The 25,862-nt window shown below is 42.0% G+C and overlaps 1 protein-coding gene across 2 annotated transcripts in view; it reads left to right on the top strand.

Annotated features, from left to right (window-relative positions):
• The window catches only part of LOC126095167 (DNA topoisomerase 2-binding protein 1-A-like), a 304,515-nt gene that overhangs the window by 141,509 nt on the left and 137,144 nt on the right, over positions 1 to 25,862 (top strand). For both annotated transcript variants that reach the window (XM_049909903.1, XM_049909895.1), the window contains exons 11-12: positions 9,153 to 9,303; positions 19,561 to 19,716. In XM_049909903.1, coding sequence (XP_049765860.1) covers positions 9,153 to 9,303; positions 19,561 to 19,716 — 307 coding nt within the window. The remainder of the gene's footprint in view (positions 1 to 9,152; positions 9,304 to 19,560; positions 19,717 to 25,862) is intronic.

The raw sequence follows: 25,862 nt of genomic DNA, 5'->3' as shown, positions 1-25,862 counted from the left end.
ACAGACACAAGCAGACATTTGTAAAGGCAAAGAGTTTCCAAAACACCAATTGTGGACTGCATCAGCATTTCCTATGTCACCCGCAGCTTGTGGTCTACCTGTAGGGGCTGGCGTCGCCGCCTCTGGAGCCTGAGCCGCGGGTTCGATTCTCCGGCCGGGCTGGGGATTTTCTCTGCCTGGGGACTGGGTGTTTGTGTTGTCTTAGCGTCATCATCATATGTGAGAGTGACTAGATTGGATTGTGAAAAGAAAATGGGCTGTGTAAAAATTGGGACTTCTTGCGGGTGCTAATGACTGCACAGTTGAGAGCCCCACAAACCAAACATCATCATTATTTCCTATCTCCCCTCTCCACAACGGCCTAATATTCCCTTAATTCCACCACCACCTGTTGTGCGAACCATCTGTCTTTTGAGCCACTTATTACTTGTAGAGTCACATCGAATGTCAATAGGAAGAAAATTGGACAAAGTCAAGCGAGACATCGAGTAAGAACTTAGTATCGAGGTAAATCTTACTAGGAATGAATGTAAAACTGAATAATTGTTAGTATTGATCTTATTGGTTTTTCATAGGGGCTACATAATACTGTCTGCCCAGCTAAATTAAGTGTAAAAATCACAGTCCACTCTTTTGTACACTATCCTTGCCGTCCAGGTTGTTTTGCTAGTATCACTTGCAGGAGAGTCTGTCACTCATTTTACTTAACTTGAGCACTGTCATCTTTACACGAGGTTCAAGATAACACATAGTTTGCATTTCTTTTCCATATAGAATCAAAGAGTGTCTTATTTTGTCCACACAAATCATAATTATGTGACATAAAATACAATTACAATATTAACACTATTTATATGTTTCATAGTGAATGAGAACCTTCACTTATCACAATCTAATGACAGGATGTGTGATGTAACTTTTGCCCGAACTTTATAGATACACACACAATTACAAACATCATTCGTGTATGTCGAACATTAGGACATCATTGGTTTAGTTTCAGAGATACTGATCCTTCATTGCGTATATTACACCTATCGTGAAGCTAAGGGAAACTTACTTCAACCACAAAAACAGACACCCGTAGGCATAAAGGATACCTGGACTAGCTATACATTCCTTACTTCTGAATGTCAATCACTATGAATGTCAATCACATAGCAGATGTTTCATGGCCCTAAACAGTTTAATGCAATTCCATGTAGAACCATTGTGTTAGTTCTGTTGGTCACTTTTGGAGTAACCTTGCTGGCAAATACAGTGCAACGTAAGAAAATACAATGCAGTGTTCCAATACTGAAGACACGCAAACCGTATTTTGCAGCAACTTGGTGCTTAATAAAAAGTCACTATTCACTGTTATTAAGTTACACTAACATTATTTGATTACCTCTAATTTTCTGCGATTGCCGATCACTCGACATTTCTCTTTTGTTACAAAAATTATTTTACATTCCTTTCTTTGCTGTCTTCTGCTGTGATGTACTAATTTCTTATTACTAATGAGGAAAAGAAAACATTCATGTTGTGAGAAAAAATATTATGCCATCCTCAGGTAATACATAAAGCAAGTACTTACGTACTATAATTCAAGACTACCCTTTATAATTATATGAAATTGCAGAGAACTTTGACCTTACCTTTTGTACACTTTTCTCAGCATCTACTTCTTTCATTTTATGATGGAAATATTTACTTAATATTCGGACTGCTGATTAAGGAATGCAGCTTCTTATGTTTTGTATACCATATACAGTAATGACTTGTTTGTGTTGCAAAGCATAGTGTCAGTAATATCTGTAGCTCAATGAGTTAGTAATAAATTATTCACATATGAACATAAGCATCTTTGTAGGAATATCAATAATGTAGGAAAAGATACATTGCTACTCACTGTAAAGAACACATCAAGTTGCAGATTGTCACGGTTAAGACACTCTTATGTAGCTTTCAGCTACAGCATTCTTCAGTAAAAGCACACTTCATGCACACACAACTGCCAACTCTAGCATCTTGTGCCAGAATGCAACATCAGGTGGGATGCAAGTAGCAATCTGGATAGGGTGAGGAAAGGAAGGGGGAAGGGATAGTAGTATACAGGTAGGGAGAGACGAATGCTGTCTGGTGGAGTGTGCAGGGGCTAGACTCCCACAAGCACAGTGTCGGGAGGTTATGGGACTGGGAGGTGAGGAAAAAGAACAAAAAATGAGTGGGGAAAGACGGGTGGATACATTGACAGAAGGCTGCAAATAAACAGGGTGAGAGACGAGAATGGAGAGGCGATAGGACAGAGGAGGTGGAAATTGTTCGGTGGAGGGTGTGGGGACAGTGTTACTGTAGGTTGAGGCCAGGATAATTACAGGTACGGGGAATGTGTTGTAAGGATAACTCCACTGTTAAATTCAGAAAAGCTGGTGGTGGAGGGAAGGATCCAGATGACTCGGGTAGTAAAGCAGCCATTGAAATAAAGTGTGTTACGTTCAGTTGCATGTTGTTCCACAGGGTGGTCTCCTTTGCTTCTTGGCCACAGTTTGGCGGTGGCCATTCATCCTGGTGAACAGCTGGTTGGTAGTCATACCAATACAAAAAGTTGTGCAATGATTGCAGCGGAGCTGGTAAATAACATGGCTGCTTTCACAAATGGTCCAGTCCCTAATGGGGGTAGATAGTCCTCTGACAGGACTGGAATAGGACGTGCTGGGTCGGTGGAGTGAGCAAGTCTTGCACCTGAGCAGGTTTCAACAGTGGGAAGCAAGAAGATGCTTAAAACATCATTGTAGGCCTGTGCTGTGATAGTGCCACGCAAAACAACAAGGGGCGCAAACCCACTCAATGATAAACACGACCACACCGTAACACCACCGCCTCCAAATTTTACTGTTGGCACTAAACACACTGGCAGATTACGTTCACCAGGCATTCGCCATACCCACACCCTGCCATCGGATCACCACATTGTGTACTGTGATTCGTCACTCCACACACTGTTTATCCACTGTTGAATCGTCCAATGTTTATGCTCCTTACAGTGAGTGAGGCAACATTTGGCATTTACCGGCATGATGTGTGGCTTATGAGCAGCAGCTCGACCGTGAAATCAGTTTCCACGCCTTCTGCCTAACTGTCGTAGTACTTGCAGTGGATCCTGATGCAATTTGGAATTCCTGTGTGGTGGTCTGGATAGATGTCTGCCTATTACACATTTCCACCCTCTTCAACGGTTGGCAGTCTGTCAGTCTACAGATGAGGTCGACCTGTCTGCTTTTGTGCTGTATGTGTCCTTTCTCGTTTCCACTTCCCTATCACATCGGAAACAGTGGATCTATGGATGTTTAGGAGTGCCCACTTTTTGAATAAATGTTTTATCTAGTGATGTCCCTTATATTTTAAAATTTGGAAAATAATTCTTTTTAATGACTGCTATTACATTCTGTAATTGTTTTAATTTTTTCAGTAAAATGTAACTCAAAACTTTAAATCTTAGTAGTGGAAATCACATTTCCAAGAAATGTCTTATGTTTTGGTTCAGGGCCCTTCTTAAACATCAGTATGTTGTGAATAAATGTCAACAACAATTAGTTTACTTTTTTCTGGTCATGAAGTATTGTTCTTTGGTTACATAAAATGCATTTGTATTGATACGATTGTTATAAAACATATTTTCAGATTCTGAACCCTGCTTGCACATCAGTGGTTATATAAAAAGTGTGTTAAATGATGTGCTAATGACAATTAATGAAATTTGATTTTTAAAATTTTTTGTTGTGGGTATAAAGTACCTTCACCCTTGGCAATACATGATATGGAAAATATGTTGGTATTGCTAGGGTTAATGGTGCCCTCTTTTAACAATAGCTATTTGCTTTCATCTTTGCTTCTGTTGTCATATGTGATACCAGAAACAGATAGTATGGCTAGTTTGTGGAATTAATCCATCACCTTCGCCTTGACGTTGGATTTCGCTAGCTTATGGTTCCATATTAAGTATCACTGGATAAGAAAAGTCATTGCCATCTGATGTGATTTGTGATCTCTATTTTTAACAGATTCCACATTTCAGAATTTGCCAGTCGTTACTATCCAGAAAGGGTGAGGATTATTCTCGTATTTTACTAATTTTGCTTTAACACAATAATATGTAAATAGCATTAACTTAGTGAATTTACAAAAAGAAAAGCATGATCTGGACATACAAACTAGCAGTGCTGTGTGTATTGCTTGCATGATACTCAGTCAGCCATCTTGTTGTTGCTAATCTGATGCACAATGCAGTTATTTAACCTAATTTAAATATTAAATTTGAAGTATGTCATGGGTCATGAACCATCTGCCTGACATACTTATCTTCCAAAATGCGATGCATTTAAAGTAGTTAATTTTTATAATCAAAATTTATTAAAATTATTCCTGTTTTCTGTACTTTAATTTAATTATTATTGGTTTGTTGGACCATTTTCATCCTTTCCAATGCAACTTGTCTCGGTGATTGTTCATAATACATGAAAAAGAGGAAACACTATTTGTATTTACATAGAAACATGTTGTTCATATGTAAAATTAAAAAATAAAAATATGTCGTGGAAACAGGTTGCCATTTGAAGTGCTTCCTTTCAAGCCATTCATTCAGCTTCGACAATAGTGGTTATTTCGTAAGTATTCATCGAAAGGAGGCATTTTAACAACAGTGGAACAAAATTTCTTAACCTCCCACATATGATCGCAATTGTTTTTTTAAATTATTTGCCTTAAGTGTTTGAATGGTTTTCTTCCGTTAAAATGAGTGAAGCTACAAACCAAAAGTCAGTGTTGGTTGTCGGTATGGTTGGCGATGTATGAGCAAAAACTCACATGGAATTGATGGCATTTCCAGCAAAATACTAAAAGCTTGTTCTCAACAGATAAGTAAGATTCTCAGCCACCTGTGTAATAGCTCTCTGGAAAAGGGCAGTTTTTCCTGATAGACTGAAATATGCTATTATTATACCTTTGCATAAAAAAGGGGATAGATCTGATGTCAACAATTACCGTCCAATCTCCCTTCTAACAGCTGTATCCAAAATTTTTGAGAAAGTAATGTATTCAAGAGTAGCTTCACATATCTGTAAAAATGAAGTACTAACAAAATGTCAGTTTGGTTTCCAGAAAGGTTTTTCAACAGAAAACGCCATATGAATAACCGAACACCACGCATTGGGATTTTTTGTGATCTCTCAAAGGCTTTTGATTGTGTAAATCATGAAATTCTGCTAGACAAGCTCAAGTATTGTGGCATGAGTGGGACAGTGCACAAATGGTTTAATTCATACCTAACTGGAAGAGTGCAGAAAGTTGAAATAAGCAGTTCTCATAATATGCAAAGATCAGCACATTCCTCAAACTGGGGAACTATCAAGAATGGGGTTCCACAAGGGTCGGTCTTGGGTCCTTTGTTGTTCTTAATATATAGTAATGACTTGGCATTCTATATTCATGAAGAGGCAAAGTTAGTTCTCTTTTCTGATGATACAGGTATAGTAATCACACCTGACAAACAAGAATTAACTGATGAAATTGTCAATAATGTCTTTCAGAAAATTACTAAGTGGTTCCTTGTAAACGGACTCTCACTGAATTTTGATAAGACACAGTACATACAGTTCCGTACAGTAAATGGTATGACGCCATTAATAAATATAACCCTTAATCAGCTAAGGTAGAATATTCAAAATTTTTAGGTGTGTCCATTGATGAGAGATTAAATTGGAAGAAACACGTTGATGATCTGCTGAAACATTTGAGTTCAGCTACTTATGCAATAAGGGTCATTGCAAATTTTGGTGATAAACATCTTAGTAAATTAGCTTACTATGCCTATTTTCACTCATTGCTTGCATATGGCATCATATTTTGGGGCAATTCATCACTGAGGAATAAAGTATTTATTGCACAAAAGCGTGTAATCAGAATAATAGCTGGAGTCCACCCAAGATCATCCTGCAGACATTTATTAAGGATCTAGGGATATTCGCAGTAGCTTCTCAGTATATATACACTCTTATGAAATTTGTTATTAACAACCAAACCCAATTCAAAAGTAATAGCAGTGTGCATAACTACAATACTAGGAGAAAGGATGATCTTCACTATTCAAGATTAAAACTAACTTTGGCACAGAAAGGGGTGAATTATACTGCCACTAAAGTCTTTGGTCACTTACCAAATAGAATCAAAAGTGTGACAGATAACTAACAATTATTTAAGAAGAAATTAAAAGAATTTCTGAATGACAACTCCTTCTACTCCATAGAGGAATTTTTAGATATAAATTAAAAAAAGAAAGAAAAAACAAACAAAAAATTATAAAAAATAAATAAAAACAAAAAAATAAAAAAAAGTTGTTATACTAACTTAATTATGTTGTTAAATTAACTTAATTATGTCATGTATTGGAAAATTTGACTCGTTCCACATCATTACGAAATATCGTATACATGATCCATGGAACTAGTATTAATCTAATCTAATCTAATCTGACTGTGTAACTAAGTTAATACCCTTGTGCAGAAAAGTGTTTTCAAAAAGACGATTAGACTTAGTATTAAGATCCAGGTTCACCTTGCAGTAAATAGAAGGCTAATGATAAAATGGGATGGTGCTCAAACGTTGCATCACCTATGGACCAAACGTAAAATGATGATGGGAGCAACATGCAAGGAAGGATGTGTTGATTGGGATATGAAATGTATTAATTTGTTGCTTGGGTGTTGCTGAACTGTGATCCACTCGATGGATGTTCCAGAGGATAGGATACACTAAAGTTGAAGAGACTGTAATTATTGATAGAGTGTGCCACAAAAGTCGCGTATGCCACCACTGGTCAGGGTAGATGATGCATGTATGCAACAAAACACAGAGAGAAACATACAGAATGACAGATCTTACATTTGAAGGAATGCTGCAGATGTCATATCTCTCTAACTTGTACATAGTGTTCCTTTACAGTGTGTCTTCCTTCAACATATAGTTAATGTGTGTGTAGTAAGTGTAACTCTTGAAGGTTCATTTTAAAAACTACGACTTTTCTTAAATGACGAATCATTACCTTTTTATTTGGAACACTCTCTCATTGACAAAATATGTAACAGATCAGTGAGGCAAAGATTGTTGTGCAGCAGTTAATTTGCGTGTAAATAATGCTGACATGCATTTCTGCCACAGAAAAATGTGGTTTTTGTGGAGGACAGTTGGTCAACCTTGGCACTTGGCTGGTGTCCTGTTCGCTTTGTCCATTTCTGACCATCCTCTAGAGCATCAAATATTACAGTATATATGTTGGTGGCAGTTGAGAGAATTTGACCAATTTTGGGTCACATCTACTACATTTGCAGCGGTTGACATATTAGCAAAATATAACATGGTGGCCCCTCTTATGAAATGAATTTATTTATTTATTATTATTATTTACATTTATGGCTTTCATTGGATCACTCTAGCCAACTTTATACAAAGAATTTTTCAGTTTCCTGTCAGCCCAGTACTACTTAATTCCCTCGGATCTTATCCTTCTTTCTTCATCAGGAATCAACCTTCCTATTGTCCTTGTTTGTTTGTCGGTGAGTATCCTGATTTTGTCAGTTTTCGTAGGTCTTCCAATGTAATCTGTAGCTCATCCGTATCTTCCTTGATTTCTGTAATCAACTTAATGTTGCACTTACTATTCCACAATTTTTATATTATTCTCCTGATGATCCTGTTCTCTGGTGTTCCGATTAGATGTCCGAAAAATGAAATTCATTTTTTCCTGATTGTACTCATGTCAGTTCTATTTCCTTGTACACTGTTTCATTTGTAGCTACTCTCCAGTGGCCATCTTTGTGGTATGATTTGTTGATGCACATTCTGATGATTCTTCTCTCTATTTTGAGTATTTTGTCTATTTGTGCAGTGTTAGTTTTTTTTTAAGATGGTTTCACTTGCGTATGTTATTTATGGTTGAGTGGTTGTTTTCTAGTGTTTTAATTTTGTTTGTATTAACAGGCCCTTTTTGTTGTAGGTGTTCTTGGTGATATATTGTGCTCTAGTCAGTTTGTTTATTCTGTTATGCCATGTTGACTTTTCATTGAGGTTATATGTCCGTCTCGATAGCCGAGTGAGTGGTCAGTGTGACGGATTGCCGTCCTACGGGCCCGAGTCCGATTCCCGGCTGGATCGGAGATTTTCTTCGCTCAGGGTCTGGGAGTTGTGTTGTCTTCTTCATCATTTCGTCCCCATCCGGCGCACAGGTCACCCACTGTGGCGTTGACTGTAATAAGACCTGTACCGAGGCGGCCGGACCTGCCCCGCAAGGGGCCTCCCGGCCAATGGTGCCGGAATGCTCATTTCATTGAGGTTATGTGTTATGATTTCTACAAGATATTTAAATTTATCTGCAGTTTTCATTTCTCGGTTTCCTACGGCAATTTTGTTAATGGGTGTTGGGTCAGTTAACATGATGACTGTTTCTTCAAAGGATATTCCGAGACCAATTTTCTGCGCTATTTCCTGTAGCGAGGTAACTTGTTGTTTGTTTCCTGAATACTGTTGGACAAAAGAGCAAGGTCATCAACAAATCCTAGACAATTTAAACTTAAATTGCCTTTGGGTCTTCCAATTTGGATGTTATTACAATCACATTTCATTAAATACTTTTACTCTCCTTTCTGTCCCTTTCACACACTGTCCAGTCTTTTTCACTTTTTACACCTATCCTACCTAACCACCTTTTCTCCCTTTCAGTTCCGTGCATATGTACTGTGGTATTGAAATTTATTGCAGAGTGTATTATGCGAAAATTAACTTATATGATAACTTGATACTGATACTTTGTGAAGTTTGATATACATTGACAGCGAGGATAGAAAAAATGGTACAGTGCCCCTAACACAAACAAAAACTTTTTCTTTAAACAGAGCTAAATTTGTTTATACTAGTGTTTCACATCGTTATTACGCTTGGACTGTTGACAGTAGCATGCAACACTCTCTCTCTCTCTCTCTCTCTCTCTCTCTCTCTCTCTCTCTCACTCTATCACTCTATCACAAATGTATAAATTGTAAACAGAAATGGTAAGCAATAACAAATTTGAAACTAAATAAAACAGATTGCGTATTAAATATATGAATTCTAAATTTCAGGGTGCTCATCTTCTCAGAAGACCAAGTGATGTCAGCTCTCCAATTCCCTTGCAGATTGCCTCTGACAAGCCTGTAGAGAAAAAAGATGCTGAATCAGAAGAGCAGGCTGATGTTACAATAGTCCATCAGTATCTAAATGCCAGTCAGTCTGGTTAGTTTACAGTAATGCTGCCTTCATTGAAATTTTTATTTTCACTGTTGGCTGGTGGTGCCACAAGAAACTTTTATTAGTAGTGTTAAATAGGAAACATGTCCTAATGCTTTGAAAAAATATATTTATTTGGTCACGAACCAGATTTCGGCTTCCTAGTCTGTCATCAGCTAACAGCTGAGTGTCACACACACACAAATAAAATGATACGTGGCTTGCACGTACATTATTTGTTTGTACAGGTGACACAAAGATACAAAAATTATGACGTGCAGAGTGCTTACGTAGGGAAGTATCAAATTTTAGTTGCCGAGGGATAGTAACATTTACTAAAAACCCCCCTGCGGGTCCGGGGTAAGAATAGGCCCGAGGTATTCCTGCCTGTCGTACGAGGCGACTAAAAGGAGTTTCAACTGTTTCGGCCTTCCATGTGATGGTCCCCCTTGGGGTTTGACCTCCATTTTTCTAAATTTCTACAGAAGTACGAGCCTTTTGGGGAAGGACACCTTACGTGGTGTACCACTGGTCCTAAGTGCACTCAGACCTTGGCACTCAGCATTGCACCGGCGTTGTAACCATACCCACTATTACTCAAATTGGGCCTAAACGCCTTTTGGGTTGTCCCAGTTACGCCCATAGTGCGTCTCCATCTGCACCAGCGATCATGATGGACTTTCCATGGCACCAGAAATCCAGCACGGTAGCCAGCCCGTTGTGGTGGGGTCGTCATGTACCCTCTAGGTTGTAGCCCCCTGACAACACAGGGATCGTACTGCCGATACCTGAGCTGCACCCTCCCCACGTCGGCCAAGGAGTAGATGCCCGTCTCCTTGGGGCATCAGGACTCCCGGCAACGGTCATCCTGCCAGGTGGCCCTTGCTGCGGCTGGGTGGCGCCCGTGGGGAGAGCCCCTGGTCGGAGTGGGTAGTATCGGGGCGGACGTTTCGCAGATGAAACGTCACCACGTATCGGGTCGCTCTGCGGCCGAGTCTTTCAAAAGAAAAAGTACCGTTTCTGGTTCTGGTTCTCCTGCCCCTTCCCCCTTGGCCACTCCATGGGAGGAGGGACAGGCCCGCCGGCTTGGAGCGAAGTACTTCCCCCGCTATTTGGTCTGTTCTCGAACCGATGGGGGGACATTCGCCACCTCCAAGCCCATGTTCTTTGTTCAGCACATTGAGGACATCTTCGGGGAAATCGAGGCTCTCAGCAAGATGCGTTCAGGGTCCGTACTTATCAAGACCACGTCCGCCACACAGTCGGCGGCGCTCCAGGCGTGCGACCGCCTAGGGGACATCCCAGTCTCCATTGTCCCACATCTGGCACTCAGTAGGACGCAGGGGGTTATTTTTCATCGTGACCTCCTGCTACAATCTGATGAGGAGCTCAGGGCCAACCTGGAGCGCCGAGGCGTGCATTTCGTCCGGCGAGTCCAGCGCGGCCCCAAAGACCGTCGCATCGACACTGGGGCCTTTATCCTCGCCTTCGAGGGGGACGTTCTCCCGGAGAAGGTAAAGGTAATGTGCTACCGGTGTGACGTGCGACCCTACGTTCCGCCTCCTATGCGCTGTTTTAGGTGTTTGCGCTTTGGGCACATGTCGTCACGGTGTGAGGCTGAGCCCCTCTGTGGCGATTGTGGCCGTCCTCTTCGTGAGGAACATACATGCACCCCACCACCTCGGTGCGTTAATTGTCCTGGCGTCCACTCACCTAGATCCTCAGACTGCCCCGCATATCAGAAGGAGAAGAAGATACAAGAAATCAAAACTTTGTATCGGCTGTCTTATTCTGAGGCCAGGAAGAAGTACGACCGCCTCCATCCCGTGCCATTGACTACTTCATTTGCCTCAGTTGTGTCCACTCCTTCCGCGGTATCCTCACCCCTCTCCTGTCCCCCCTCCGCCTCCTCCGCCCATCAGGGGGCTCTGCCTCCGCCTCCCAAATCCCTCCCTTCCAAATCCTCCTCCCCCGTGGCCCCCACCCCCTCTGCCCCAGGGGCCATCCTTCCTCCTCCTTCTCCCCACACGCCACCTGAGAAGCGATCCTCTTCTCAGGCGTCCATCGGGGAAACGTTCCGGACCCCGGCTTCCGAGGTCCGGCGTTCCAAAACGGACCCCGCGCGTGAGGACCTTCTTCGGGTCCAGCTGAAATACGGCAATGGCACAAGTTGAAAATATGATCACTATTTTTTCTTATTTACTTAAATTTGCCATATTTCGTGACAGTACCTTTTCCATTAGACGTTTATACGGCGATATAGTCTTGGCTTCAGTTGTCTGAGAATGATTCCACAATGCATCTTTGTTGGTTGCAGAATTGACGTGGTTCAACGTGTTTCATTTTGGTGTTTCAAATACAGTTTCTTCAAATGTAATTTCTTCCTTTTAGTTAATACAAAAAATAATAGAAACATACTTCAAATTGTTCTTCCGACAACACCATGGTCAACACACACCAAGAGTTAGCTGCCGACTAAGTACAGTCAAAGATGACTCCAACGTCAAAGATGTTTTACACCACACACAATCTTCCAGTTGTAATCAGTCTCTCTGCTAATCTTCGATACAATCAATATGCTTTTACTCTCAAAAACAGAAGTAAATTAACATATAATAAGACAAATTATAATAAATCCTGACAAAAATATAAGAAAACATTTACAATTCGGTATCGACAAATACGGTAAAAAAATAACGTCTCCCAGATCCATTACACAGCCCACCATCCCTGTGCCTCCTCGGCCTTCCAAGAAGGCCTCCAAGAAGAAGTCTCTATCCCCCTCTCCACCCCGGCGCGTTTCGACTGACGCTCCATCCGTGAGTCGCCGCTCCCGGCCGTCCTCAGTTTCGCCGGGACGCTCTGCTGCCAGGCGCTCAGCTGGCCTTTCGTCGGCAAATGATGCTGCCCCTCCTACACAACCAGGGACAGCGGCCGCAGCTGGCGACGAGTCGATGGAACCGGATCCGCCTCTCGTCGGTTGTAGCGCTGTTCCCTCGCAACCTGGCCCTCCGCGGCCGTCGAGGTGACCAGCTCTCCCACCATCTCGTTCCCCCGACTTTTTGACTAGCGATGGCGTTGTTTCATTGGAACATAAGAGGTATTCGATCTCATCGGGAGGAATTACAACTGCTCCTCCGCCTGCACTGTCCGCTCGTCCTTGGACTCCAGGAAACCAAGTTGCGCCCGACTGACCGTATTGCCTTCACCCACTATACCTCGGAGCGGTATGACCTCACCCCTGTGGACGGTATCCCAGCTCATGGTGGGGTCATGTTGCTCGTTAGGGACGATGTCTATTACCATCCCATCCCATTGACCACCCCACTCCAAGCAATAGCTGTCCGCATTACTTATTCTGCTTTTACTTTTTCAGTTTGTACCATCTACACTCCACCGTCGTCTGCTGTTAGTCGGGCTGACATGATGCACCTGATCGTACAGCTTCCCCCGCCATTTTTATTGTTTGGCGACTTCAATGCCCATCATCCCCTTTGGGGCTCTCCTGCATCCTGTCCAAGAGGCTCACTCTTGGCGGATGTCTTCAACCATCTCAATCTTGTCTGCCTCAATACCGGCACCCCGACTTTCCTCTCGGACTCTACTCATACCTTCTCCCACTTGGACCTCTCGATCTGTTCTACCACTCTTGCCCGTCGGTTCGAGTGGTATGTCCTTTCTGACACCTATTCGAGCGACCACTTCCCCTGTGTCGTTCGTCTCCTGCACCACACCCCATCCCCACGTCCTTCGAGCTGGAACATACTGAAAGCTGACTGGGGACTTTACTCATCCCTGGCGACCTTTCCGGACCACGATTTTCCCAGTTGTGACAGTCAGGTCGAATACCTCACGGCTGTTATCATCCATGCTGCCGAACGTTCCATTCCTCATACTACTTCTTCACGTCGCGTTTCCGTCCCCTGGTGGAACGAGGCTTGTAGGGACGCTATCCGTGCTCGACGACGTGCTTTACGCACCTTTCGCCGCCATCCTACGTTGGCGAATTGTATTGAATACAAACGACTCCGAGCGCAATGCCGTAGAGTCATCAAAGACAGCAAAAAAGCTTGTTGGGCCTCTTTCACCGGCTCCTTTAACAGTTTTACTCCATCTTCCGTCGTTTGGGGTAGCCTGCGCCGGCTGTCGGGTATTAAGGCCCACTCCTCGGTACCTGGCCTGACCTCAGGTAATGCGGTCCTTGTAGATCCGGTGGCTGTCGCCAACGCCTTTGGCCGCTTTTTCGAGGAGGTTTCAAGCTCCGCCCATTACTATCCTGCCTTCCTTCCCAGGAAAGAGGCAGAAGAGGCTCGGCGACCTTCCTTCCACTCGCTGAATCTGGAAACCTATAATGCCCCCTTTACTATGCGGGAACTCGAACGTGCGCTTGCACTGTCCCGGTCCTCTGCTCCGGGGCCGGATGCCATTCACGTTCAGATGCTGGCACACCTTTCTCCGGCGGGCAAAAGCTTCCTTCTCCGTACCTACAATCGCGTCTGGACCGAAGGTCAAGTCCCCATGCGTTGGCGTGACGCCGTTGTTGTTCCTATACCCAAACCCGGGAAGGATAGACACCTTCCTTCTAGTTACCGCCCCATTTCTCTTACAAGCTGTGTCTGTAAGGTGATGGAGCGCATGGTTAATGCTCGGTTAGTCTGGATTCTTGAATCTCGACGGCTACTTACTAATGTCCAATGCGGCTTTCGTCGCCGCCGCTCCGCTGTTGACCACCTCGTGACCTTGTCGACATTCATCATGAACAACTTTTTGCGAAGGCGCCAAACGGTAGCCGTGTTCTTCGACTTGGAGAAGGCTTATGACACCTGTTGGAGAGGAGGTATCCTCCGCACTATGCACAGGTGGGGCCTACGTGGTCGCCTGCCCCTTTTTATTGATTCCTTTTTAACGGATCGAAAGTTTAGGGTACGTGTGGGCTCCGTATTGTCCGACGTCTTCCTCCAGGAGAACGGAGTGCCTCAGGGCTCAGTCTTGAGCGTAGCCCTTTTTGCCATCGCGATCAATCCCATTATGGATTGCATTCCACCTAATGTCTCAGGCTCTCTCTTTGTCGATGACTTCGCGATCTACTGCAGTGCCCAGAGAACATGCCTCCTGGAGCGCTGCCTTCAGCGTTGTCTAGACAGCCTCTACTCATGGAGCGTGGCAAATGGCTTCCGGTTCTCTGAAGAAAAGACGGTTTGTATAAACTTTTGGCGATATAAAGCGTTCCTTCCGCCATCCTTACATCTCGGTCCCGTTGTTCTCCCATTCGTGGACACAACTAAGTTTCTAGGGCTCACGTTGGACAGGAAACTGTGTTGGTCTCCACACGTCTCTTATTTGGCGGCCCGTTGTACACGTTCCCTTAATGTCCTCAGAGTTCTTAGCGGTTCATCTTGGGGAGCGGATCGCACTGTCCTGCTTCGCTTGTATCGGTCCATAGTCCGATCGAAGCTGGATTATGGGAGCTTCGTCTACTCGTCCGCTCGGCCGTCCCTCTTACGCCGGCTCAACTCCATCCACCATCGGGGGTTACGTCTTGCGACCGGAGCCTTCTACACTAGTCCTGTCGAGAGTCTTTATGCTGAAGCTGCCGAGTTACCGTTGACCTACCGGCGCGACGTACTGCTGTGTCGGTATGCCTGCCGGCTGTCGTCTATGCCCGACCACCCCTCTTACAAGTCCTTCTTCGCCGATTCTCTCGACCGTCAGTACGGGTTGTATGTGTCTGCCCTGCTGCCCCCCGGAGTCCGCTTCCGTCGCCTGCTTCGACAATTGGATTTTGCCCTCCCTACCACCTTCAGAGAGGGTGAGAGCCCGACACCACCTTGGCTCCAGGCTCCGGTTCATATTTATCTCGACCTCAGCTCACTCCCGAAGGATGGTACTCCGGCTGCAATGTATTGCTCACGGTTTGCCGAACTTCGTGCTCGACTTGCTGGTCACACCTTTATTTACACCGATGGCTCCAAAACTGACGATGGTGTCGGCTGTGCCTTTGTCGTCGGGGCCGCCACATTTAAATACAGGCTCCTCGACCAATGTTCCAGCTTTACGGCCGAGCTTTTTGCTCTCCATCAGGCCGTTCAGTATGCCCGCCGCCACCACCATTCATCATATGTACTCTGCTCTGACTCACTCAGTGCTCTTCAGAGCCTTGGAGCTCCCTATCCGGTCCATCCCTTGATACAACGGATACAGCAGTCCCTCCATTCTTTGGCTGATAACGGTGGTTCTGTCAGCTTTCTGTGGGTTCCCGGACATGTGGGAGTGCCTGGGAATGAGGCTGCGGATGCTGCAGCCAAGGCTGCAGTCCTCCTGCCCCGGCCAGCCTCCCATTGTGTCCCGTCATCCGACGTTCGTGGGGATGTCTGTAAGAGGCTTGTGTCGTTGTGGTGGGATGCTTGCTCATCCCTCCAAGGAAACAAGCTCCGGGCAGTAAAACCGCTACCAACTGCTTGGACAACATCCTCCCGACCATCTCGGCGCGAGGAGGTCCTTCTGACCAGGTTGCGGATTGGGCATTGCCGGTTTAGCCACCGCTACCTGCTCTCCGGTGACCCAGCCCCGCAGTGCCCTTGTGGTCAGGCATTAACAGTGCGCCATGTTTTATTGTCGTGTCCCCGTTTTAGTCAATTTCGTGTTGTCCTGTCCCTGCCATCTACTTTACCGGATGTTTTAGCTGATGACGCTCGAGCAGCTGCTCGTATTCTGCGTTTTATAACTTTAACTGGCTTGTCCAAGGACATTTAATCTTTTTACTTATTTTGTCTGCATCTTTGTCGGGTCCTTCTGGTGTCCCCTCCATCCCCTTGAGTTTTACCAGATTCCATGTGCTCAAACAACAGTGACTGGGCGCTAATGACCTCAGCAGTTGAGCGCCCTTAAACCCAACCAAAAAAAAAAAAAAAAAAAAAAAAAAATTTACTAAAAAAAGGAACCAAAGCTTTTTTAAGCTGATAATTTAACAACTGGTTAAAAGTGAAGCTAAATTTACAATTGCAGTCTAATACTTATGTAACTGAAACTTATTCAACGGGGGGGGGGGGGGGGGGGGGGGGGGGGGGGATTTAGGCTTAATCACATAATACTGAGTTAGGATTTTGTGTCATATGTTTGTACCACAGTACCCACACCCATTAACGTGCAGATTTTCATCCAGTGGGGCATCACCTAATGTGGGTTCAGTTATCTGAATCTGCCTTTCAAACAGAACTGCAGGCCATCATGTGTATGGCTTCTAGTAATGGCTGTAGCTGTGCTCTCCTTTATACTAAGCTACGAAAAAGGAAATTCGTACAATTTCTGTATGCTGGCCAACAGTAATTAGTAAGTAGTGTGGAGAGTAATTAGTAAGTAGTTAAACATTTGGTGTATCATTGTATATGAAACTTCCTGGCAGATTAAAACTGTGTGCCCGACCGAGACTCGAACTCGGGACCTTTGCCTTTCACGGGCAAGTGCTCTACCATCTGAGCTACCGAAGCACGACTCACGCCCGGTACTCACAGCTTTACTTCTGCCAGTATCTCGTCTCCTGCTGCAGAGTGAAAATCTCATTCTGGAATCATTGTATATGTTTACAAAATATCAGATAACCACACCATCAAGTTAGGTTTGCAACTACAGAACTTCGTTTTATAATATCAGCAGCCTGTCAATATTATTAGAACATAAAGACAAACCGCAATCTTTGGCAAATTACAAGCAAGCACTGTTGAAAAGTATATGTTGATCACTCAGGCAGAACTGTGGCAGTCAGGTTGTTTGAACATGATTGAAACTGAATATTAAAAAAGAAATATTCAACCTTTGCTTGTCATCTATAATAGAAAACCACTAATGATGTAGAATGTGAAGTTTTACATTCAGTTAAGAAAAGAAGAAAGATGACCATACTGGAAACACACACATGATGCAGAATATCATCTTAATATTAAATGAGCAAACTAAATCCTTCAGTGTTAAGTTTGTTACCTAAATGTTGGATAAAAATTTTCTATTTAGCTTTACTTTTAATCATTTGTTAGATGTATCTCCACATAAGCCTGTTCTTGGTCAAATAAATATAATGTTGTAGAACACACAAAGTGTGAACCTATTTAATATTGTTATGTTATGCCAGGCACACGCAGAAAATCAGTTAATTAAACTTTTATTGTTAAATTGGTGTTTAGGTTTAAATCAATGTAAAAGTGACACACTAAATTTTAATTTTAATCTGCATGATCAAGGACATGTTTTTTTTACCTTAAAGTATCTAGATTATGAAAGACAAAGATCAAGCTCTAATACTTGTTATTCTGTCTTGGTTTCTTTGGTCCCATGTGCTATGTATTCTTGAGTTAAGTGTTTGCCTGATTTCATTGCAACAGAAAAAATGATATACTGCTTTTAGTACTCGCAGACAAATGTTTGTTGTTGCCACTCACAATTGAAGGAATACTTGTGGAAGTATAAACATTTTTATTGGTTTGTACTGTGACAATCAAGTCGAGCTATGCATGTTGTGAGATATGATGAATCAGTTTTGTTTTTTGGTAGACAATGTAAAATTTCATCTCGTAAATGATTGTAGGTATAGTGGTAGTCACAGAGTATTAATTATTTATTATGTAGCATATGGCTGGTACATCCATATCAGTGATTAGATATACATATACAAATCTACAGATGAGAAACAGTAATTCTTATGCTTCATAACTGGATATCCAATCCTTCAATCCAGTGCACAGCATCTGGAGTTTCCAGCAGGAAACCATGATCAGCTCAAATCTTGCAGTCATTGACAATGTGATGAGTAGTATAGTGTGGAGCTCTGAAGTCTTTAAAATCATGTCACAGGACCAAGTGTGATGCTGCTGATGTGGATGCCAAGGATTTTAAATCTCTTGATGAATGGAAATGTTGGTGGGGAACGGTAACAGGTGTGTGCCTCCGTAACATCTTTACAGGTATTAGACTTCCAAGCAGATCCCAATACCATGCAAGACCTGGACTGCTCTGAATAGTATCAGAATGGGGTATGGCCAGTGCAGAGATGCTCTCCACAAATGGAAGAAGTTGCTTAATCCAGACTGTGACTGCAGAGAGAATTAGTAATTACGAAGTTTATAGATTAGACACTCAATGAGTTTACTATGTAGACCAAATTGTGTTATAGTTGGCAAAGAATGGAGGAATAAATGTTCATGCTTCCAGTACTGTAGCTTGTTTATGCTTGTATGAAATGGGAAGAAAATTGGGGAAAAATGATTGCTCAGTAAAGAATTTCAATTTCAGTTGGGATCAGATGACAAATAATTAATAAAATATTCTGGGCTATTATGCTGTGGTCGAAGGGATTTTACTTTAAAACCCGACGTTTCATCCCCATCTGCAAGGACCATTTTCAACAGGGATCGCAGCTTTGTTGAATGTCTCCCTCCCCATCCACCCACCTCTAGAATATGTCCTCCTCAGATGAGGGCGAAATGTAAGGTTTTAAAGTGAAATCCCTTCCACCAAGGCATAATAGTCCAGAATATTTTATTAATTGTGACAATTTCGGCCATGAAAGGTTAAATTTTGCAAGATTACAAATAAACACACTCATAGAAAATTTTAATTGGTAATGTGTCAAGTTGCTGAAAAATGGCAGCTCTAAATGTCATAGCATAAAAATAGTGATTTGTTTTAATAGAAAGTGTCTTTAATCTGAGAGCATAAATTGCCTAGTACTGGTCTTAAGTATAGTGCCATATGACATTTAGTACTTATCTTGTAGCATGATATGTTAAATTTAGTTAGTGTCTGTTATCAGGACAACCAACAGTTTCGTTCAGTAGGAAACGTCAAATGTAGCTAGATCATGTGTCTAAACGATTATTATTATTGTTGCAAAACAATTTATCAGCATCACTTATTATAAAATATTTCCTTCTGAAAATAAGACCATCTGACATTGATGTGTCTTTGGCTACTAATCGTGGTGAGTAATGGACTCATTTAGGTCAGTGAAACCCTATGGAAGCTCTTAAATTTATTAGGCCTTAGAGGGTTGCATGGATCCCCTATATAAAATATGAAGTACTTGCATCCTTACTGTTTCTTTACTTACCTCGATGAACCATAGTACATACTTTCCCCTCTCTCTCTCTCTCTCTCTCTCTCTCTCTCTTTCTCTTTCTCTCTCTTTCTCTTTATTCCCATGGCATTTAATAGTTGTGCTTTAGTCCAGTTTACTACATAGTTACTCTGAGATACTATGTTTTTGTCCAACAGAGCCCCTGGAGAATTATGGAAAATCATCAGGTTCCAAGTACATTCCAGAAGTGAAGCAAAATGATGTAGCTGAAGTGCTTAAACCAAATGAGTCCAGCCAGTCCCTGTTGTCAGACAATACAAGTCAGTCATCAGGCTGCCCAGCTATTTTCAAAGGTATAAATCATCTTATAATGGAAACAGTTCTTTTTAGTAGTTATATATCTTAAATAGTTTACTGGAATAAGAAACAGAAAGAACCAGCATAACAGAAATCAGTTATAATTTTTTGTTGCCTATGAATAACATAATCAACATTGAAACACAGTCATTAAGCTGCTTTTTCTGCATGTCTTGCATTTGAAAAGTGTTCACTTGCTGAATTCTGATGTTAGCAGTGGAAGACCTTGCCCAATATACTTACCCCAGTTACAGAAATGTGGTTAGCATGAGACATTTCAAATAACTCCAAAGTAAAGAAGATATCGGATCTAATGTTAAGACAGAATTTGTTTCAGTGATCATTTAAAACTGTTGGACAGTACCTGTTAGACTTGAAACCTATGTAATAGCTTTGGTGGAAATTTGTAACAGTAGTTTTCTAGTACCTGGATGTCATAGAAACAGTTTGTAAAAATAGACAGATCACTGGGAGTTATAATAATAGCCTTGATTAAGACACCTTCAGAATAGCCATCATACATGATGATGATTTCTGAAGTAGGAAATTTCATGATAAGCAATTATCTGAAGTGAGCTAATCCAGAATGCTAAGTGAAACTTACTATGGTCTCTCACTTACTGATTAATGTAGTAAAGAAAAAGTAAACTATTTGTTTCTTTAAATTCTTTATTTATTAAATATTACTTATAATGCCCTTGTCATGTTCCTCTACATTTTCAGAGTGAATTACACTGTTTTTAAACGCTAGATTCATGTTTGAGACTATTGTCTGTAAATCAGTGATTGTTGTTATAGAAGTTACATCGATTTAACATAAGTATTATAATATATACACAGAAGGAGCATTTCGCCTCCAAAAAACTCAGCCCTTAGCCTTGTTCTGCTGTCTGCATAATTGTTTTTTCTTTGAAATTAATTCATTGACAGTGCATTTCTTGATATCAGCTGTATTAGGTATAGATCTAGTACCCAATAGTAGCAGATGAAAATTTGTGCCAGCCTGGGACTCAAACCCAGATTTCGTACTTATCACAAACAATCGCCTTGACCACTTCAGCTCTTCGAACATGCTCCTCGGACCAACTCAAACCACCTTATGTCACACATCTACATCCTTGGATGGGCATCCTTGTATGTTGTCCTTTGTTTGTCGTAATACAGCTGATAACAAGGAATTCACAGGCGAAAAATCAATTTTGAAGTATTTCGTACAGCTGTGGATTGTCAACTGTGTATGTTCTTTCAGACGTCCATGTAAGAATTATTTTTTTTCCATTTGAGTTACTCATCTATGAATGAGGTATGTGTGTAATAAACAACAAAGCTCTTATGTAGAGTGCTTGTCGAACTTAAAGCTTAGGATACTACCTTTAGAGACTGACTTGGATCAAATCTACACAGAGGGTTAACGACCATTGATCTTATTCACTGGCCTGCTTGAGTTACGGTTTTTATGCAGCCTTCGATGCCCATATTGGCAATTGCTGGACTGGTCCCCAATCTCCATCTGTGAAAATTTAACAACACACAGAACAAAGCTTGCTCGCTCACACACACACACACACACACACACACACACACACACACACACACAGATGCAGAAGACTTATATCCTATATATAAACTGACAAATGTGGTTAAAATAAATTAAATTAGGCAAATTGTGAAAACAGGGAACCTCATACCATGTAATAAACACTAGGAAAGCTCAATAGACCTTTCCAGTTCGTAATCGTCCTATTTCCTAAGAGAGAGGAAATGAGTCATTTTTCAAAACATTGAAGTAACTGGTACACAGGTTTATGTGAAGTCATGTAGCTACTGATCTTTTGCTGTAACATTGAAGATATGGAATAAACAAACATAAAGTTGTCTTAATTCTATTTATATCTCCAATGCCTTCATTTTAGATAAATAAGTGGACAGATTCTCAGTGTTATCCTGCAGCTGACAGTGCTGGGCAGTTAGAGCATGCTGTCATGTTGGCAGTGTGTATATTTATGTGCTTTGGAGCCAGGAGACAGCGTGCCTGTCAGCCATGGGCATACAGTGTGGAAAACAAATAACAATAATGTATCCGAAATGAGTCTGTTGTTCTCTAACAGAATGTGCACTGTGTTAAATCTTCGCGATACGTGAAATCTGTGTGTGATACCAGGATTTGAAACCCAACCCTGGACTTTTGTGAGCAGTGCTCATGCCGAATGAGTTACCCAGGCCCAATTAACTGACCATTCTGTAGATCTTAAGCTGCCAAAACTTAGCTGCTATTTTCTAAAGTACACAGTTACTCTTCCTTGTATCTTTTTATGCTAGCTGTCCTGGAAGAAAATATATTGTGAAGAAATTGCTTAAGCTGATCCATATGTTAACATTTATCTGCACAGTCATTAACTGCACAGACTGATCTTGTATTTGTACCACGAATTTGTGCAGATTCAAGGACTGTGCAAGGTAAGTATATTGAAATATAAATTTTACCACCATGTAATATCTTTGGTGTCTATAGGTGGCACCAAGTACACATTTTCGAGTCAGTTATTAGTAGTTCTGTATCATTGTCCGTACAGTGAGTTATGAATGAAGTTGTACAGTAGTTATGCATTGTGCCTGTATTGTCAAACAACATCCCAACAAGTCATCGGCCCGGGTTACACAATTGGCAAAAATGCCAGATGAAAATGTCAGTTTGTAGCCATAAAAGTACAGAAATAAAAAAGTATGTTAACTTGACAAATATGCGTTGTCACGCGATAATCCTGACACATGGAGAACACAAGTCAAAGCACTACTGATCAAAAATGACACTTGGGTATACGTATCTGGGGACATACCACAACCTGCAGGGTATGGTGAAGGGGAAGTGCTCACTGTTACCGAAGTTGTGTACAAAGCATGACTAGCAGCAGACAGAAAAGCAAAAGCACAAGCAGACTTCATTTTATCGATAGATCTCACTGAGCTGAAGCTAGTAAAGTACCACACATCACGTAAGGTATGTTGAAACTCAAATCCATCTATGCATCCATAGGACGTCCAGAAATACACTCTTTGATGCATACTGTGGATAAGTTACAACGATGATTGTCAACATAAACAGGTATCTGTTGTCAGTAATGGTGCTGTAGGGTCTTCCAGAGAGCTACGACAATTTTTAATGTGCTATTGAACCTCATGACAATCTACCAGATGTAGAATCACTAAAAGTAAAAATCTTACAGGAACACAATATAAGGATTCAGAAAGATGGTGAAAGTGCAAATGCCGTGATGTTTGTTAAACTGGATAAAAGTTTTGTGAAAGATCCAAAATGTTCTGTGACTGCCAATGACAAATTGGAACAAAAATTAAAACCAAACAAAAACGGCAAACCAGCATAAAACTGCAGCTTTTGCAACACAAAAGGACACACAGAAGACAAGTGCTCTTTGAAGAAGAAACTAATTGTACAATCTGCAAACAATGGTGATCGAGCTTATTGCTGTCGAATTATGACATAGTAACTTTCCTTAATGGTCCTGTATAATTTAGATGAACACCTCAGCGACATTGAATTTAGTCTGGACCTCTTCTCCTGGTGGTAATACAAGGCTTTGTGAAGCTGTCATCTTGTTAGTATTTGATCAAGTTGCATATATTTTAAGTCTTTATAGTCCTCTTTGAAGGTTTCTCCCCCACTCCGCCCCCCCCCCCCCCCCACCCTCCCACCTACAAATACTGCAGGAGAAGAATGTCCCACAAACATCTGTCCTACAGTACCAATCCTAAGCAAACACATAACTCAAGTAAGGTTTAAATAATGAAATACTGCAGCTGTTACGTATTTTTTCATGCTTAACAATGCGTTTTGAGAATTTTTTTTTTTCTTTGTCATGTGCAAATATGTACATACAGGGTGTTTCAAAAATGACCGGTATATTTGAAACGGCAATAAAAACTAAACGAGCAGCGATAGAAATACACCGTTTGTTGCAATACGCTTGGGACAACAGTACATTTTCAGGCAGACAAACTTTCGAAATTACAGTAGTTACAATTTTCAACAACAGATGGCGCTGCGGTCTGGGAAGCTCTATAGTACGATATTTTCCACATATCCACCATGCGTAGCAACAATATGGCGTAGTCTCTGAATGAAATTACCCGAAACCTTTGACAACGTGTCTGGCGGAATGGCTTCACATGCAGATGAGATGTACTGCTTCAGCTGTTCAATTGTTTCTGGATTCTGGCGGTACACCTGGTCTTTCAAGTGTTGCCACAGAAAGAGGTCACAGGGGTTCATGTCTGGCGAATAGGGAGGCCAATCCACGCCACCTCCTGTATGTTTCGGATAGCCCAAAGCAATCGCACAATCATCGAAATATTCATTCAGGAAATTAAAGACGTCGGCCGTGCGATGTGGCCGGGCACCATCTTGCATAAACCACGAGGTGTTCGCAGTGTCGTCTAAGGCAGTTTGTACCGCCACAAATTCACGAAGAATGTCCAGATAGCGTGATGCAGTAATCGTTTCGGATCTGAAAAATGGGCCAATGATTCCTTTGGAAGAAATGGCGGCCCAGACCAGTACTTTTTGAGGATGCAGGGACGATGGGACTGCAACATGGGGCTTTTCGGTTCCCCATATGCGCCAGTTCTGTTTATTGACGAAGCCGTCCAGGTAAAAATAAGCTTCGTCAGTAAACCAAATGCTGCCCACATGCATATCGCTGTCATCAATCCTGTGCACTATATCGTTAGCGAATGTCTCTCGTGCAGCAATGGTAGCGGCGCTGAGGGGTTGCCGCGTTTGAATTTTGTATGGATAGAGGTGTAAACTCTGGCACATGAGACGATACGTGGATGTTGGCATCATTTGGACCGCAGCTGCAACACGGCGAACGGAAACCCGAGGCCGCTGTTGGATCACCTGCTGCACTAGCTGCACGTTGCCCTCTGTGGTTGCCCTACGCGGTCGCCCTACCTTTCCAGCACGTTCATCCGTCACGTTCCCAGTCCGTTGAAATTTTTCAAACAGATCCTTTATTGTATCGCTTTTCGGTCCTTTGGTTACATTAAACCTCCGTTGAAAACTTCGTCTTGTTGCAACAACACTGTGTTCTAGGCGGTGGAATTCCAACACCAGAAAAATCCTCTGTTCTAAGGAATAAACCATGTTGTCTACAGCACACTTGCACGTTGTGAACAGCACACGCTTACAGCAGAAAGACGACGTACAGAATGGCGCACCCACAGACTGCGTTGTCTTCTATATCTTTCACATCACTTGCAGCGCCATCTGTTGTTGAAAATTGTAACTACTGTAATTTCGAAAGTTTGTCCGCCTGAAAATGTACTGTTGTCCCAAGCATATTGCAACAAACGGTGTATTTCTATCGCTGCTCGTTTAGTTTTTATTGCCGTTTCAAATATACCGGTCATTTTTGGAACACCCTGTAAGTATTTTGTGTGGAGTTTGAATATGTGTTGATCTGCCTCTCGTGCACTATAGTCGTCTTTTTGAGGTTGTGTAGAACCCCCCCCCCCCCCTACACACACACACACACACACACACACACACACACACACACACACACACACACACACTGTTTGTGTAACATCACAAAAAGTAATAGGACAATACTGCACTTGACAATGAGAATAAATTCAAGAAACATGTTTTGTTCAGCATGAAAGAAATACGTTACCAGCATTGTGTTTAAACTAAAAACATTTGAACAATACAAAGTGAATGACGTGTCAACTAGCGATAAAAGAGGCCAAACGCCGAAACGCGCTAAATGATTCGACAAAGGTGTCACAATGATCACAACAATCATGAAACTACATTTGTGCAATAGAGAGTTCGGAAATGATTGTGAATGGTCGTTATATCTTTATTCTAATGAACCTAATTACTCCCATCAGCCATCACACCAAGCAGTGCTTGGCAGTTGTGTTACGGCACGAATTGTTCCAACTTTTACACTTTTATCGGTTCAAATCTGCTGAGTAGAGTGCCCTGGTATCAAGAAGCTTAACTATGTAACATTTGTTAAACACTACTAGACAGCCAATATGCAAGCATCATTTTTTTTCTTGACGAAAATTTTTTCGTAATGCGTAAATCGTGGGAAAATTATAAATATGTTGACGC

Source organism: Schistocerca cancellata, chromosome 1 (assembly GCF_023864275.1).
Source record: "Schistocerca cancellata isolate TAMUIC-IGC-003103 chromosome 1, iqSchCanc2.1, whole genome shotgun sequence".
Lineage (NCBI taxonomy): Eukaryota > Metazoa > Arthropoda > Insecta > Orthoptera > Acrididae > Schistocerca > Schistocerca cancellata.
This window is presented reverse-complemented; position numbering and strand designations above follow the sequence as displayed.